The 15,272-nt window shown below is 49.9% G+C and overlaps 1 protein-coding gene across 2 annotated transcripts in view; it reads left to right on the forward strand.

The window, feature by feature from the left end:
- The window catches only part of URI1 (URI1 prefoldin like chaperone), a 427,315-nt gene that overhangs the window by 160,544 nt on the left and 251,499 nt on the right, over positions 1-15,272 (forward strand). For both annotated transcript variants that reach the window (XM_069216759.1, XM_069216758.1), the window contains one exon: positions 13,779-13,914. In XM_069216759.1, the coding sequence (XP_069072860.1) occupies positions 13,779-13,914 (136 nt within the window). The remainder of the gene's footprint in view (positions 1-13,778; positions 13,915-15,272) is intronic.

The following is a 15,272-nucleotide window of genomic DNA, read 5'->3' on the forward strand; positions in this document are numbered from 1 at the left end:
TGGGCTGAGGGACGAACCCCCGGGGTACGCCGCAGATGATTTTGGTGAGCGGAATGGGGGGGGAGCCAGACTCTCTGGGTTCTGCCGGTGAGAAAGGAGGTGACCCAGTCCAGGACTCTGTCCCACATTCCAGCATTGCTGAGGCGTGAGCATAGGCTGTGGTGGCAGATGGAGTTGAACATGGCCGAGAGGTCCAGGAGGATGAGGGCCGCGGTTTCGCCGCTGTCCAGTATGGTTCTGATGTCATCGGTGGCGGTGAGGAGGGCAGTTTCGGTGCTATGGTTGCTGCAGAATCCAGATTGGGAAGGGTCCAGGGTGCCGTTCTCCTCGAGGAAGCGGGTTAGTTGTCTGACAGCCTTCTCCAAGACTTTTGCCTGGAAGGGGAGCAGGGAGATAGGCTGGAAGTTCTTGAGGTCCTTTGGGTCCGCCTTGGGGTTTTTGAGGAGGGCGTTAATCTCGGCGTGTTTCCAGCTCTCCGGGAAGGTGGTGGACTCGAAGGAGCTGTTGATGACCTTCCGTAGTTGGGGTGCGATGACGGAGCTTGGTTTGTTGAAGATGTGGTGAGGGCAGGGGTCAGATGGAGAGCAGGAGTGGATGGTGTTCATGATTTCAATTGTGTCGTTGACGGGGGTCCAGGAGGGCAGGAGATTGGTTGGAGCTGAATCTGTGGTGTTGGTGGTTTGCTGCTGGGTCTGGGTGCTGAAGCTGTCCTGGATGTCTGCAGTCTTGTGGTGGAAGTAGGAGGCTAGGGAGTCGCAGAGGTCTTAGGATGGCAGGATGTCGTTTGTGCTGGAGCTGGGTTTGGTGAATTCCTTCACGGGGTTGAAGGGCTCCTTGTGGCTGTTTTTTCGACGGCTGTGAGGTTGTCCAGGGTCTGATCTTGGTGCCACTTTCTTTCGAGTCATCTGCAGCTTTGCTTAGATTTGTGGAGGTCAGCGGTAAACCAGAAGGCCTTTCTATCAGTGCGTCTGTCAGATGGATTCTTGATTGGGGCGAGAGTATTGGCACAGGTGTTGACCCATTGCCTGAATTTGCCAGCAGCTGCATCGGTGTTGGTGATGTCAATGGTCTTGGTGACCTTGTCCAACTGGGGTGGGGGATCCGTTGTGGGTGGTGGTGGATTGTGGGTTTCTTGAAGGAGAAGTGGATGCAGCAGTGGTCTGTTCAGTTGAGTTCTGTGGTGTGGCTGAAAGAGACGTGATTGCTGGCAGAGAAAATAGTGTCGAGTGTGTGTCCTGGGGAGTGGGTTGGTTGTGACGAGCTGTAGGAGGCTGAGGTTGGAGAGGTTGTCGAGCAGGGTGGCAGTGTTGTTGTCGTTGGTGTTCTCGAGGTGGAAGCTTAAGTCCCCGAGGAGTATGTAGTCTGTGGATGCCAAAGCGTGCGTGCTGATTATGTCGGTAATGGAGTTGCTGAACTGCTGTCGTGGGCCGGGGGGCCGTAGACCAGGGTCCCTCAGAGGGTGGTGTTTGGGTCAGTGTGGATTTGGAAGTGCAGGTGGTCGGCGGTGCTAAGGGTGTCTTCGGTGTTGGTCGTGATCCTGATGGTTTTCTTGTGGATGATGGCAATGCCTCCTCCTGGTTTGTTGTAGCTGTCCCTGCGGGTGATCTTGTAGCCGTCCGGGATGTCTATGGCGGTCAGGCGCAGAGGAGGGGTTCATCCAGGTCTCAGTCAGGAAGGCGACGTCTGGGGAGGCTGAGTCGAGTAGATCCATAGCTCTACTGCGTGCTCCTGGACGGAGCAGGTGTTGAGGATAATTCTGAGATGTTTGCGTCCTGCCTTGGTGGGTGGGTCGTTGGCGTGGAGGCTGGTGAAGGTGCAGTTCCGGCAGGTGAAGGGTCCGCGGGTGGTCTGCGGGAAGGCTTGAAGGCAGGCGGGCGAGTGCCCGGTGTTGAGGGCGCGGATGGTGGCGGCGGCGGCGTAGTGAAGCCATGCGTGGCGGCGGTGGGGGGGATGGGAGCCAGGGGTTCTGCGCTGGGTGCGGTCCAGGCACGGACGGGCGCAGACGGGCTTTCCTTTGGCGCGCAGCGGCCGCCATTAAGTAGGGAGGTGTAGGGGAGGAGAAGACAGGTGGGAGGGGGACGAAAAACGGTGTGAAAAAGGGGGCGAAGCTGAAAAAGGGAGTGGGGCTGCTAGGACAGCAGCGGCAGGGGAGAGAGAGGGGGAGAGCAAAAGTGAGAGAGAGAGAGCGCAGAGTGAGAGAAACGAGGAAAAGGAACACTAAGGACAGTAGTGAAGCAGAGCAGAGCAAAAGGACCACTAAGGGACGGTAGTAGAGCAGAGAGCAAAGCAAAAGGAGCACTAAGGGACAGTAGTGAAGCTGAGCAAAACAAAAGGAGGAGAGAGGCACAAGGTAGCCTAGTAGCAAAGCTCTCCCACTAGACACCCTTGTCTGTCACCTGTCACCAGGCAGGTCGCTCCCCCCATCTGCCACGCAGCCCCCTGTGAGTTGAACCTCCGTTGCCGCTTTTGCCGCCTGACTACTCGCTCCCTTTTTTCTGTACCCCTGCGCTTGGCTTCTGTGCCACTTCGTTTTTTCATTCTGTGCCCCTGTGTTTTGCTTTCTGTACCCCTGTGCTCTGTTGTCCCTCTCCCGCCATATTTTCCCGCCGTTTTTCCCCGGGTTTTTCCCTTGCTGCTGAGCCCCTGCTGCCCCGCCCCCTTCACTCCCATTAGCCGCCCCGCTCCCACCTCCCAGCTGCTCCTCCCTCCCTCTGCCCTCATATGGAGGCCGCGAAGCGGGTGCGCTTAAGGCAAGCCCGTCTGCGCCCGTCCACGCCTGGACCGCACCCAGCACCAGAACCCCTGGAACCCGCACCCCCAGCAACGCCAGACTGCACTACGACGCAAGCACCCTCCACGCACTCAACACCAGACGAAGACCACCCCTGCTACCGGGCCACCCCGAAACGCACCCAGGGGCCTTTCACCTGCCGGAACTGCAGATTCACCAGCATCCAACCCTCCACACCACCAGCCAGAGAACCCAACCACCTCCGCTGCATCCTCCTCAACACCCGGTCCGCTCGCAAGCACGCCATCGAACTTTGGGACCTCCTAGACTCCACCGCCCCGACGTCGCCTTCCTGACGGAGACCTGGCTGAACGCCACCTCAGCACCAGACATCGCCACAGCCACCCCACAGGGCTACAAGATCTCCTGCAGAGACCGCACCAACGGAGTGGGAGGAGGAATCGCCATCATCCACAAAGACTCCATCAAAATCTCAACGAACACCGATGACGCCCTCACCCCCGCCGAGCACATGCACTTCCAGCACCACACCGACCCCAACACCACCCTCAGAGGAACTCTCATCTACAGACCTCCAGGACCCCGCCCACAGTTCAGTGACACCATCGCCGACCTTATTAGCACCCACGCCCTCGCTTCCACGGACTACATCCTCCTCGGGGACCTAAACTTCCACCTCGAGAACAACAACGACGCCAACTCCACCGCCCTGATTGACAACCTCGCCAACCTCGGACTCAAACAGCTCGTAACGACACCCACTCACGCCGCTGGACACACGCTCGACCCGATCTTCTCTGGAAGCCCCCACGTCTCCTTCAACCACACCACCGAACCACACTGGACCGACCACAGATGCGTCCACTTCACCTTCAGAAAACCCACCACACACCACCGCACCCAACAGCTACCACGCCGCTGCTGGGGCAAGGTCACTGAGGACCAACTGACTACCGCCCTCGCCCTGAGACCACCCACCGACCCAGACCTCGCCGCGACCAACCTCACACAGTGGATCAACGACTGCGCCAACACCCTCGCCCCTCTCAAGACCTTTACAACCAACCACACCAACAAGAAAGCCGCCTGGTTCACCGAGGACCTCCGGATCTCCAAGCACACCTTTCGGAAGCTGGAGAAGAAATGGCTCCACGACCGAACACCAGACAACCACACAGCCCTCAAGAGCGCCACCCGCAGACATCACCAACTCATCAGGACCGCCAAGAAGACCGCCTTCAAGGACTGCCTAGACAACAACGCACACAACACCAAAGAGCTCTTCAGCATCGTGAAAGAACTCTCCAACCCCAGTTCCATCACCGACGACATCCCGCCATCTCAAGACCTGTGCGACTCCCTGGCCACCTTCTTCCACCGCAAGATCACCGACATCCATGACAGCTTCAACCCCACGCACCCACCACCGAGTCCACCACCCCTGCGACTACCACTCGCACCAGTCGCCTGACCGTCTGGTCCAGCGTCCGCCACAAAGACACCATCAAAACCATGAACTCCATCCACTCCGGATCCCCATCGGACCCCTGCCCTCACCAGGTCTTCAACAAAGCCAGCGCAGTCATAGCGCCCCACCTCTGGAAAACATTCAACTGTTCCTTCGAGACAGCAACCTTCCCAGAAAGCTGGAAGCACGCTGAGATCAACGCCCTTCTGAAGAAGCCCAAGGCGGACCCCAAGGACCTCAAGAACTTCCGGCCCATCTCCCTGCTCCCTTTCCCGGCAAAAGTGACCGAGAAGATTGTCAACAAACAGCTGACCCGCTACCTCGAACTCAACAACATCCTGGACCCTTCCCAATCCGGTTTTCGCAGCAACCACAGCACCGAGACCGCCCTCATCGCCGCCACTGACGACATCCGGACCCTGATGGACAAAGGAGAAACAGCCGCCCTCATCCTCCTGGACCTATCAGCAGCCTTTGACACGGTCTGCCACCGCACCCTATCAGCACGCCTCCATGACGCCGGTATCCAAGAGAAGGCCCTGGCCTGGATCACATCCTTCCCCTCCGGCAGAACCCAGAGCGTCCACCTCCCACCCTTCTGCTCCAAAACCACCGAGATCATCTGCGGCGTCCCACAGGGATCCTCCCTCAGCCCGACACTGTATCTACATGGCCCCCCTCGCCCACGTCGCACGACAACACAACCTCAACATCATCTCCTACGCCGACGACACCCAGCTGATCATATCCCTCACCGAAGATCCCCACACCGCCAAAGCTAACCTCCACCAAGGAATGAAGGCCGTAGCCGACTGGATGAAGGACAGCAGACTGAAGCTGAACTCAGACAAGACGCAGGTCCTCATTCTCGGACCCACCCCATCAGCCTGGGACGACTCTTGGTGGCCCACGTCACTAGGCACAGCCCCGGAACCCACGAACCACGCACGCAACCTGGGGGTCATCCTTGACTCCACTCTCTCCATGACCAGGCAAGTCAACGCCGTCTCCACGTCCTGCTTCAACACCCTCCGTATGCTCCGCAGGATCTTCAAACTACGTTACCCAGGCCCTCATCACCAACAGACTCGACTACGGGAACGCCCTCTACTCAGGAATTTCAAACAAGCTCCTGAGACGACTCCAACGCATCCAGAACGCCTCGGCCCGACTCATCCTTGATGTCCCCCGCCGCAGCCACATCACACTCCACCTGAGAGGCCTGCACTGGCTCACCGTCAACAAAAGGATCACCTTCAAGCTCCTGATCCACGCACACAAAGCACTGCACAACACCGGACCCACCTACCTCAACAACCGACTCAGCTTCCACACCCCCACCCGAAGCCTCCGCTCAGCCAACCTCGCCCTCGCCACAGTCCCCCGCATCCGAAAAACCACCGCCGGTGGCAGATCCTTCTCCTACCTCGCCGCCAAGACCTGGAACACTCTCCCCACCATCCTACGACAGACCCAGGACCTGCTGGCCTTCTGAAGACTCCTCAAGACCTGGCTCTTCGACCAGTAGCACCCCCCCTCCCCAGCGCCTTGAGACCCTCGCGGGTATGTAGCGCGCTTTACAAATGCAGTGATTGATTGATTGATTGACACCAGGGATGAGGCACAGGCAGAAGCCTCCGGTTGGAAGAGGGCCTTGAACTCCTGACAGGGGGCAGGACTTCAGAGGACCCAGGGAAAGGGCTCTCCTTACAGGGTGGAGCCACGGGAGGAAGAGCAGTGCACTGATATTATCCTAGACCTCCGATCACTCAATCTCTTCCCCAGGAGGGGAAAGCTCAAAATGCTCACTCTGGCTCAAGTTATATCTGCCCTAGACCCGAGAGACTGCATGGTAGCATTGGTCTTGCTGGACACCTGTTTCCATATTCCCGCCCTGCCTGCCCACCGACATTACTTGTGGTTTACAGCAGGCCATGAGCATTTTCAGTTTACCCTGCTCCCCTTTGGCCCTCTGGTGTTAACCAAAGGGATGTTGGTGGTCGCAGCTCATCTGCGCAGGTCAGGGGTTTCAGTCTTCCCTCTACCTTAACGACTAGTTGTTGAAGACTGGCTCGCCCCAGTTTGTCACCTGCCACCTCCAGACTATGACAGACCTCCTGCATCAGCTGGGGTTCACTATAAACATGCCACAGTTGTACCTGACTCCCTGTCAGACTCTCCGCCTTCATCAAAGCTGTTCTGGACACAGTGCAGTTTTGGGCTTATCCTTTTGATCGGTGAGTCCAGGATATTCAGGCTATGACACAGATGTTTCGGCCGCTATCCCCGATTTTGGTGAGAATGATTCTTTGGCTTCTGGGCCTCATGGCCCTCTGCATCCTGCTAGTGACACATGCCAGATGGCATATGGGGGCTCTGCGGTGGGACCTGAAGTTCCAGTAGGTGCAGCATCAGGACAACCTCTCCTACATGGACCAGAACTCGGAGGGAACTGCGCAAGATCTGCAGTGGTGGCTTTTGAACCGCGATTGGATCAGAGGCAGATCCTTCTCCCTTCCCCAACCAGATCTGACAGTAGTGACAGATGCGTCACTTCTGGGATGGGGTGGCTTATGGCAAAGGTGGAGATCAGAAACGTCTGTCTCTGGCGGAGTCGCGGCTCCACATACACCTTTTGGAGCTTAGGGCGGTCAGACTGGCATTGGAAGCATTTCTTCTCTCTCTAATAGGGAAAGTAGTGCAGGTGTTGATTGACAACACCACTGCCATGTGCTATTGCAACAAGCAGGGTGCAGTGGGGACGTGGACTCTGTCAGGACGCTCTGCGCCTCTGGATATGGCTGGACATTAGGGTATTTCCCTGGTGGTTCAACATGTGGCGGGCTTTCTGAACGTCAGAGCGGACCAACTCCGATGTCAGTGCATGGTCAAATACGAATGGAGTCTCCCTCCCGAGGTGGCGAAAGGTCTCTTTCAGCAGTGGGAAGAGCCTTGATTTGATCTGTTTGCCTCTGCAAAGAATGTGCAGTGTCAGCAGCTTTGCGCTTTGGAGTTTCCAAGGTGCCACTGGCTCGGTAACTCTTTTTGTCTCGACTGGAGCTCAGGCCTCCTGTACGCCTTTCCGCCCATACCACTTCTGCCCAGAGTTCTCAAGAAGATCAAGAACGACCGGGCCCAAGTGATAATTGTGGCACCAGACTGGGCACGAAGAGTATGGTATCCAGAGCTGCTGAGCATGGCCGTCTATCCTCTGTTCAGGCTGCCCCTCTGGGAAGATCTTAAATCACAGCATCTGGGGGAAGCATTCACCACCCAAACCTGGCCAGTCTCCACCTTCTTGCATTGGGCTGCAGAGACGGCTTTTGACCTTCACCCAAAGTCTGTGATGTTATCTTGGCAGCCAGGTGTCCCTCCAACAAAACAGTATACACCTGTTGACGTAACAGATTTGTGGGATAGTGCACGGACAAGTCTGTTGTCCCCCACTTCTCTGCCACTCTTCCTGAGGTCCTTTTGTTTATACTTTCTTTGGCCCAGCAGGGCCCTGCTTTAGGCACCCTCGAAGGTTATTGGTCTGCTATCCCTGCTTTTCTGAGATTACCTGACCAGCCTTATTTGTTTAAATCTCTTATTGTTAGTAGATTCCTTAAGGGTCTTAGCCCTCCATCATCATTCTTAATGCCCCAATGGGATTTGAATCTTGTTCTTACTTTCTTAATGTGCACTCCTTCGAGCCACTTCATAACTGTCCTCTCAGGCTTCTGACATTAAAAATAGCCTTCCTTGTGGCCATCACATCTGTCTGTAGGGTGAGTGAGCTGCGGGCATTGTCGTCTAAGTCACCCTACCTTTTCATCTATCCTGACAAAGTGGTGCTTCGCACTAGGGATTCTTTTTTACTAAAAGTGGTCACACCCTTTCATGTAGGCCAATCCATCATCTTGCCTACTTTTTACACATCCTCTCACCCTTCTAAGGAAGAGAAGAGAATCCACCACCTGGACCCAAAAAGAGCATTGGCATTCTACCTTGATCACACCAAAGAGCTCTGGGTGGACGGATGATGAACTCTTTGTTAGGTAGATCGGTGCGCAGAAAGGTTGGACAGTGCAGAAGAGAACCATCTCTAGATGAGTTTCTCCCTGCCTTAAACTGTGCTATGCATTGGCTAAAAAACAACAGTTGAAGGGTTTGCACGCTTATTCTACCACAGCAACAGCTGCAACTACTGTGTTAGCATTCAGAGTTCCAGTCATGGGATCTGTCAGGCAGCAACATGGGCATCCATGCACACGTGTACCAAACACTACTTCCTGGAAAGTCCGGTCTGTAGGGACAGGTAACTTGCCCGTTCAATCCTGCAGGACTTCCAGGTATGATCTTGTTTCAAGACCCTCCTCCAGGGATGGTATTCATGCATATCTATTCTAAGGTAAGGAATCTGCATCTAGAAGCCTCTATCATTTGAACAAGTTACTTACTTTCGGTAACGCCTTATCTGATAGAGACATTTTCTAGTTGCAGATTCCTTACTGACCCATCCATCCTCCTTGCTCTTTGAACTGATCTTTAGGGACAGGGACTTCCCTTTCAAGGTTCCAGTTCTGACTCACCAGTGGTCAGTGTTCTTCATGGCTCTGCGCTTTTGGCGTTAAGTCATTAAAAGAAACTGACGTCAGCACGCCGGCTTTGCGCCTATATAAGGCACGCAACATCATATTTGTTGCGCACAACACCAAACAGGGCGCAGGAGTACTGAAAAAAAAAAAATGTCCGGATCCAGACTGACGCCTAGGGTATATTCTAATGTAAAGAACCTGCAACTAGGATTGACTCTACCAGGTAAGGCATTACCAGAGTTAAGTAACTTGTTCTTCACAAAGCACTGTTGCTTTGATAGCCTGATCTGGCAGAAGGGGCATTTTGCCCCTTCGGCTTGGGAAGACTTTTGGATCAGAGCCATTCCACAGACCCACCACCTGAGGATTAAATGCTTTGCTATCAGTTCACATGGGAAGTAATCTGCAGTTAGAAGTGTCCATCGGAAGAAAAACACTCTTTATTTAAAAGCAGTTTCCTCACCGACCTACCCTCCACCCTAGTATCTGGAATGGACTCCTGGTTCGTACTAAAAGATTCCAACTTGGAAGTCTGCACACTGACCAAATCTGATCCTGAAAGACTCGGTCTCCAGTAGTACACATATCAGAAAGAAATTGATGTTGATGCTAGGATATAGTGTTTAGCTTGTGGTCCCAACGTCTCTTCTGGGTTGGGATGGACCATACATGTAACAACACAACATCACCTACCTGCGTACGAAGGAGTTACTGCGAAAAATCTCCTTATCCAGTCTAGCACCTGGAGATGGTCACACTTTGAGGAATCTGCAGTTATCTACAGCATCTACCATAAAAAGCATTACCAAAGGTAAGTAACTTGTTCATTTTTCACGTTAAAAAGTTTAGTTTATGAGAAGAGTGTTTTTAGCTTCCTCTAGTATGCTTACACCCTCTAGTATGCTTGCTTCTGTATGTGCTGCTGTGTGTATATTAATTTAATCCAGTTCATTGTATAGAATCTATCACAAACTTATATGTTGTCTGCTGAGGAATATTTGTTACTTTACAACCAAGATAACATGATCTCAAATACTTGGCTTTTGCAATTGGTGCCTTGTGGTATCCAGGCCTCCTTTCTGCCTTAATACTTCTGGCACAGTCTCGCAGCACTTAAATCAATGGGTCCACGTGAAATAGATTCTTAAAAGGCTCAGTGAATGTTTAAAGCTTCTTCAACAGGAACTCCAAGACACAGAGATCATTTTTACCTACAGTGGTATATTTCTTTTTCTAGACTGCATTGTAGAGAGTGTTGAGATCAGAGTTTGATTACCGCACAGAGATTTGATATCTTTGTCTTTTTTTTAAATTGTAATAATTGTTTCCATGCAAAAAGTCACTACTCATCTGAGATTATGCATTCCTGATCCCTCCATCTCTCAAACCATAGTAGAAATCTTTAGATGTACAGGGCAGAGGAGCACAGAAGGAAGGACTGCAGCCGATGATAGCTGAATAGATGTGGAAGTAAGTGTAGGTCTACTAGTTAAATTTGGCAAACCTAGTAAATAGAGAAAAGATGGACATAGGCACAGTGGAAGAGGACTGCAAGATGGTAGCAGTGATGATGCAAGTAAGAGCAGGAGTAAGAATAGTCGTAAGTAATTAGACACAAGTCTAGGGTAAGTAGGAGTATTTGTAATAGTGGTAGATGGACAAATGGGTGTAGGAATGGTAGTAGAATTGGGAGTATTGTAGGAGTGGGGACAATGGTAAGAATGGTGATGTGAGTAGTAATTAGTGTGACTAGCAGTCAGTGTTGGGTGGGAGTAGACATTGGTTAAGCCTCCAGTGCAATGTATTGATGCTCCACCATACATCATTGCAATGGAAGCACGCTTTAGGTAGACTGATGTACCCAGGAGCCAATTATATAACTGTAAAGAGGCTGTGTAGTATTTTTGCATCTATTTATATGTGCTGGGGAAGAGATTCCCCAGCAGCCTGAGGTATTTTTTCCAGTGTAATGATGATCAGAGGGCACTTCACGCTGACATAATTACACGGTAAAGGTATCATTAGAAAAAGAAAAATATCCTCTTTCCAATGGTACCTTTCCCAAGTGGATCCCTGCTTGGGGATTGCCAAAGAAGGGTGGTCCCCAAACATGGATCACTCCACTAGACAACTGGGATTTCCTTTAGTTGCTGGGAGCGGCCCCTTAGACAAGGGTCGCTCTCCATTATTGGGGCTACATTTGCCCACTTTTCTTTCCTCCCTTGGGGCAGAGCAGCCATATGTTCATGCCGATCTGCCCCCCTGGGGGGGCAGAAAACCCCTAGACATCAGGGATATTTAAAAATGTCGGGGAGCAGCCCCTTGGGAAGGATCGCTCCCCATATATGAGAGCATTATTTTGGCCGTTTTCTGCACCCTCAAGGATAGATGGACCATAGGAGGGCAGAAAACACCTAGACACCAGGGATTTTCACATTACATCTCAGGGAGTGACCCCTTATGCAAGGGTTGCTCCACCATTACAAGGGCATTATGGCCATTTTGTGACCCCCTGTGGGGGCAGATGAGCGATATTTTAGGCCAGTGACAGGAAAGGATCCAACTGAGGTCAATAGGGAGTCCCCAAGGGCTCCCATTGTCCGTTGTTTGAGCTGTTCCTGTCATGAGCACTAGGCCCAGTCACACTAGTGGCGCAGCATTTTTATTGGCACAAGCGGGGTGATGCTGAGTGGTAGGATTTTTGTGGATTCCTAAGGATTCCGGAAGTTTCTTTCGAATAAATGTAAGGAAAATGTGTGATTTCAAGCAAAATTTGAGGTTTGCAGGAAATTGTGGATAAACAGGCCTCATAGGATCCACTTGGTCACCCCGTCCTCGATTTCCCTAGATGTCTAGTTTTCAAACATCTACAGGTTTGCTAGGTTTTCCTAGGTGCTGGCTGAGCTAGGGCCCAAAAATTTGCAAAAAACGTGTCAGTATTCAGTGGAAAAATCTGATGTGTCCACGCTGCGTTTTGGGGCCTTTCCTGTCACGGGTACTCTGCCCACACAAATGTGGGACCATTTTTATCGGGAGGCTTAGGGGTACACAAAATAGTAGAACAAGTGTTATACCATTTGTATTTCTCTGCATTTGTGCCTTCCAAATGTAAGCTAGTGTGTAAAAAAAGAAGAGTTTTTGACAAATGCCCTCTAATTTACTTACTAGTATGGGTACCCACAAATTTGAAGATTTGCAAATAACCCTTGCTTCTAAACTCCATATCTTGTTCCCATTACGGAAATACATAGGTTTCCTTAATACCTAGTTTTCACTCTTTATATTTTACCATATGAATTGCTCTATACCTGGTACACAATGAAACACCATCAAGGTGCAGCCCAGTTATTGGCTGTGGGTACCTCGAGTTCCTGGGGAAAACCCACAAACCCTATATATCCCCTCACCCAGAAGGGTCTAGCAGATGTAATGGTATATTGCTTTTATAATGTCATAAATGGTAATTTTCCTCTACTGATGTTCATTTTTTTTATTTCAACACTTTTCTTTGGGAAAACCTTGAAGGGTCTACACAAATGACCCTTGCTGAATTCCGCATTTTGTCTAGGTTTCAGAAATGTATACCTTTTCTGGATCCACCAGGGGTTTCACACACGTTACCACCACAAACTGGAAGAAGGTTGAAAGTGCAAAAAGTAAAAGAAAATTGCTACCTCCCAATAAAATGCCAAAACTGTGTTAAAAAATATGGTTTTCTGAATCAACTTTGCCTGTTCCTGAAAGCTGAGACTATGTTGATTTTAGCACCACAAACCTTTGGTTGATGCCATTTGCAGGAAAAAAATAGTTTCTTCTGCAGAACGTTTTCCCAATTTTCCAAAAAACAAACAAAATATAACTATTAATTTCTCAGTCCTCCCTGGGGGAATCCACAAACCCTGGGTACCTTTAGAATCCCCTGGATTTTGGAAAAAAGGACATAAATTAGCCATGGATAGTTCATGTGGACAAAAGGTTATGGTAGTCGAACCGCGAACTACCCCAAATAGCCATAAAAACAGGCTTAGCAGGGGGATGGGCAGTAAAAACATTGGTGTCAGAAGTGGTCCGGACATAGTTTTTTTTGTTCTGTCTTTCAACTGGTATTTAGATGTTTCTTTTCTGGAATTTTAAGTATGGTCCTGTTGATCATAGCAGGAGTAAGAGCTGTTAAGGTACACTAAAAGAAGACACTGGCAAGGATAGGAGTGGGAGTTGGGGTAGGGTTAGAGTTCTGGTTGACACAACAAGTAGGTATTGGGGCCGGAGTGAGATTAGGGATTGTAGAAAGGGTAGTGGATTGAGTCTGATTAGCCTTGTGTAGCATTCTCCAAGCCAAAACTAGGTGTACATGGGAGCAAACAGAAAAAACTATGCTTAAGAGTGGACACAAGTGTAGACATATGAGGAAGGGTCAGATAATGAGTATTAATATGGGTGGTAGGGGATAGGCATGGGGAGGATGTAGAAATTGAAATTAGGGTAAGAGTCTGGAGTATTAATATGGGAGAAGAATAGGAGGGGGTGTGTGGGGTGGTAGAAGGCGAGGGGTAAGCCCCAACCAACTGCTGTAAGTAAATTCTTCATTGTCTATGTGCTGCACTGAAGCACAATTTAAGCATCATAATAGATACTAACAAAACTTATTATCCAACAACAGATTCCAAAGTAGAAAATACCCATGTGGACTGATCCGAAATGTGAATGACCATTTTCAAGTAATGGTTGAAGTGTAAGGAGCCAGAGCAAAATGCAACTGCAACAACCCCCCCCCCCCCACCCCCCCCCCACCCCCATGTACATATCTTAAGAGATATGACTGGTAACTAAAGGTGTCCCTATCAAGCCTGTCCTTAAACGTGATGTAATAGACCAATACATTTTGCCTAATCAAAGTTGTTTTCCCTTTGTAACCCTGCGTGATGCGATACCTCATTACTGGCAACCTAGTGAAGTATAAAATTTATGCATTTGTCAGGTACCATTTGGTCCACTTGCCTTCATGCCTGGAAGACTTGTCCATACCAACGAAATTACAGTTTTGCTCGGGGATAACTGGTTTGCTAAATGCTCTGCAAAGCAGGCTATCAGCTTGGTGGACCACAGGAAGAAACGTAAGTTCTTTTGTTTTTTTTTAATTTAAATCAGATGCTTCTTGAACTGAGAAATAGTTCTAAGCAGTGTAGGTGTCCAAATGAAATGTTTTTGTTCTCTACCAGGACTTTGTTTTTTCTATTCAAGGGCATTACTCTTAATCCAAACTCCCTTTACTACCAAGTACGGGGTTCTTTAGTACTCTTTGACAGTATTTGTGTAAATGCAGCACAACCTCTTAAAAAGTAGTGAGAAAACCAGTTGTATTTTTTTTTAGTTTTTTATAATGAAACAAATTTGTCTGATTGTGACGACTTTACTGTTCAGATATATCATTTAATGAGTTAGGTGAGAAGTGTTACATGTACTGTGTGTTTACTGATAGGTTGTCTTTGCTATGTATCCAGGTCTAGTGGCATTGCTAGAGTGAGGGGCTGGTGGAATCAGTGGCCCTCCTGAAATTGTCCTGCCCCATCCCTCCTTACGCCCAACCAGAAGATGGCAGCTGTAGGCAGCAAAAACAAACACTGGCCTCTCAGCCTGGGAACATGTTGTTCCATTTACATTTCATGTTTGACTTAGTCTTTAATTTCCTAAGAGTATAAGATTTTTTTCTGAATGTTGCATATATAGTTGTGTTGTGTTTATGTATTTTTTTTTTCACCAACATATTACTCATGTATAATGTGTACTGTGGAAAGAGCTGCCTCTAAAGATCTGCACGAGTTCACGCTGTGGGTAGGAAGGTTTATAAGCTCCACAGGTGAGAGTTGCGGAGTTCAGGCCAAAGGCAGAGCAGGTTTCTCACAGTGCCTGTCAGTGGGTCATACATGGATTCAGAATAACATCCATTCCTTGGCCTCTCTGCATAGTGCTTAAAGCAATGGTCAGTGTGCCAATTGTAAATACGATTCTGTGCCAAAGCATGTGAAAACTTTACTTCAAATGTCAAACCATTGACAGGGAAAAAGATTTATAAAAGGCAGTGTTTAAAGGTGAATGGGTGCATTTGTATGTGTGAAGGGAAGGAGATGCAAGAAACTGTGCTAGAGAGAGTGAAAAAGAGGGTGCTGAAGAGGAACGAGATGAGTTGTGAGATACTGCAGAAGAGTGGTTTCAGAACAATATCAGGAAAAAAAGAGCATAATCTAACCGAAAGACTACAGAAAAAGCGGGCCCAGATATACTAAAGGTTTGCCCTGGTTTTGCGTGACAGAAGTGACACAAACCTGGCACAGAGTTTGACTGGGAATTAGTATCCAATGCAAACCAGGATCTCCTTTCGAAAGTTGATCAAAGTAACTCAAAGTTGTGCTTTGCACTACTTTGCGTCAAGGCGGCTTTCCATGGGTGGTACATTGACATTTCATGCAACCAC

This window comes from Pleurodeles waltl, chromosome 12 (assembly GCF_031143425.1).
Source record: "Pleurodeles waltl isolate 20211129_DDA chromosome 12, aPleWal1.hap1.20221129, whole genome shotgun sequence".
Classification (NCBI taxonomy): domain Eukaryota; kingdom Metazoa; phylum Chordata; class Amphibia; order Caudata; family Salamandridae; genus Pleurodeles; species Pleurodeles waltl.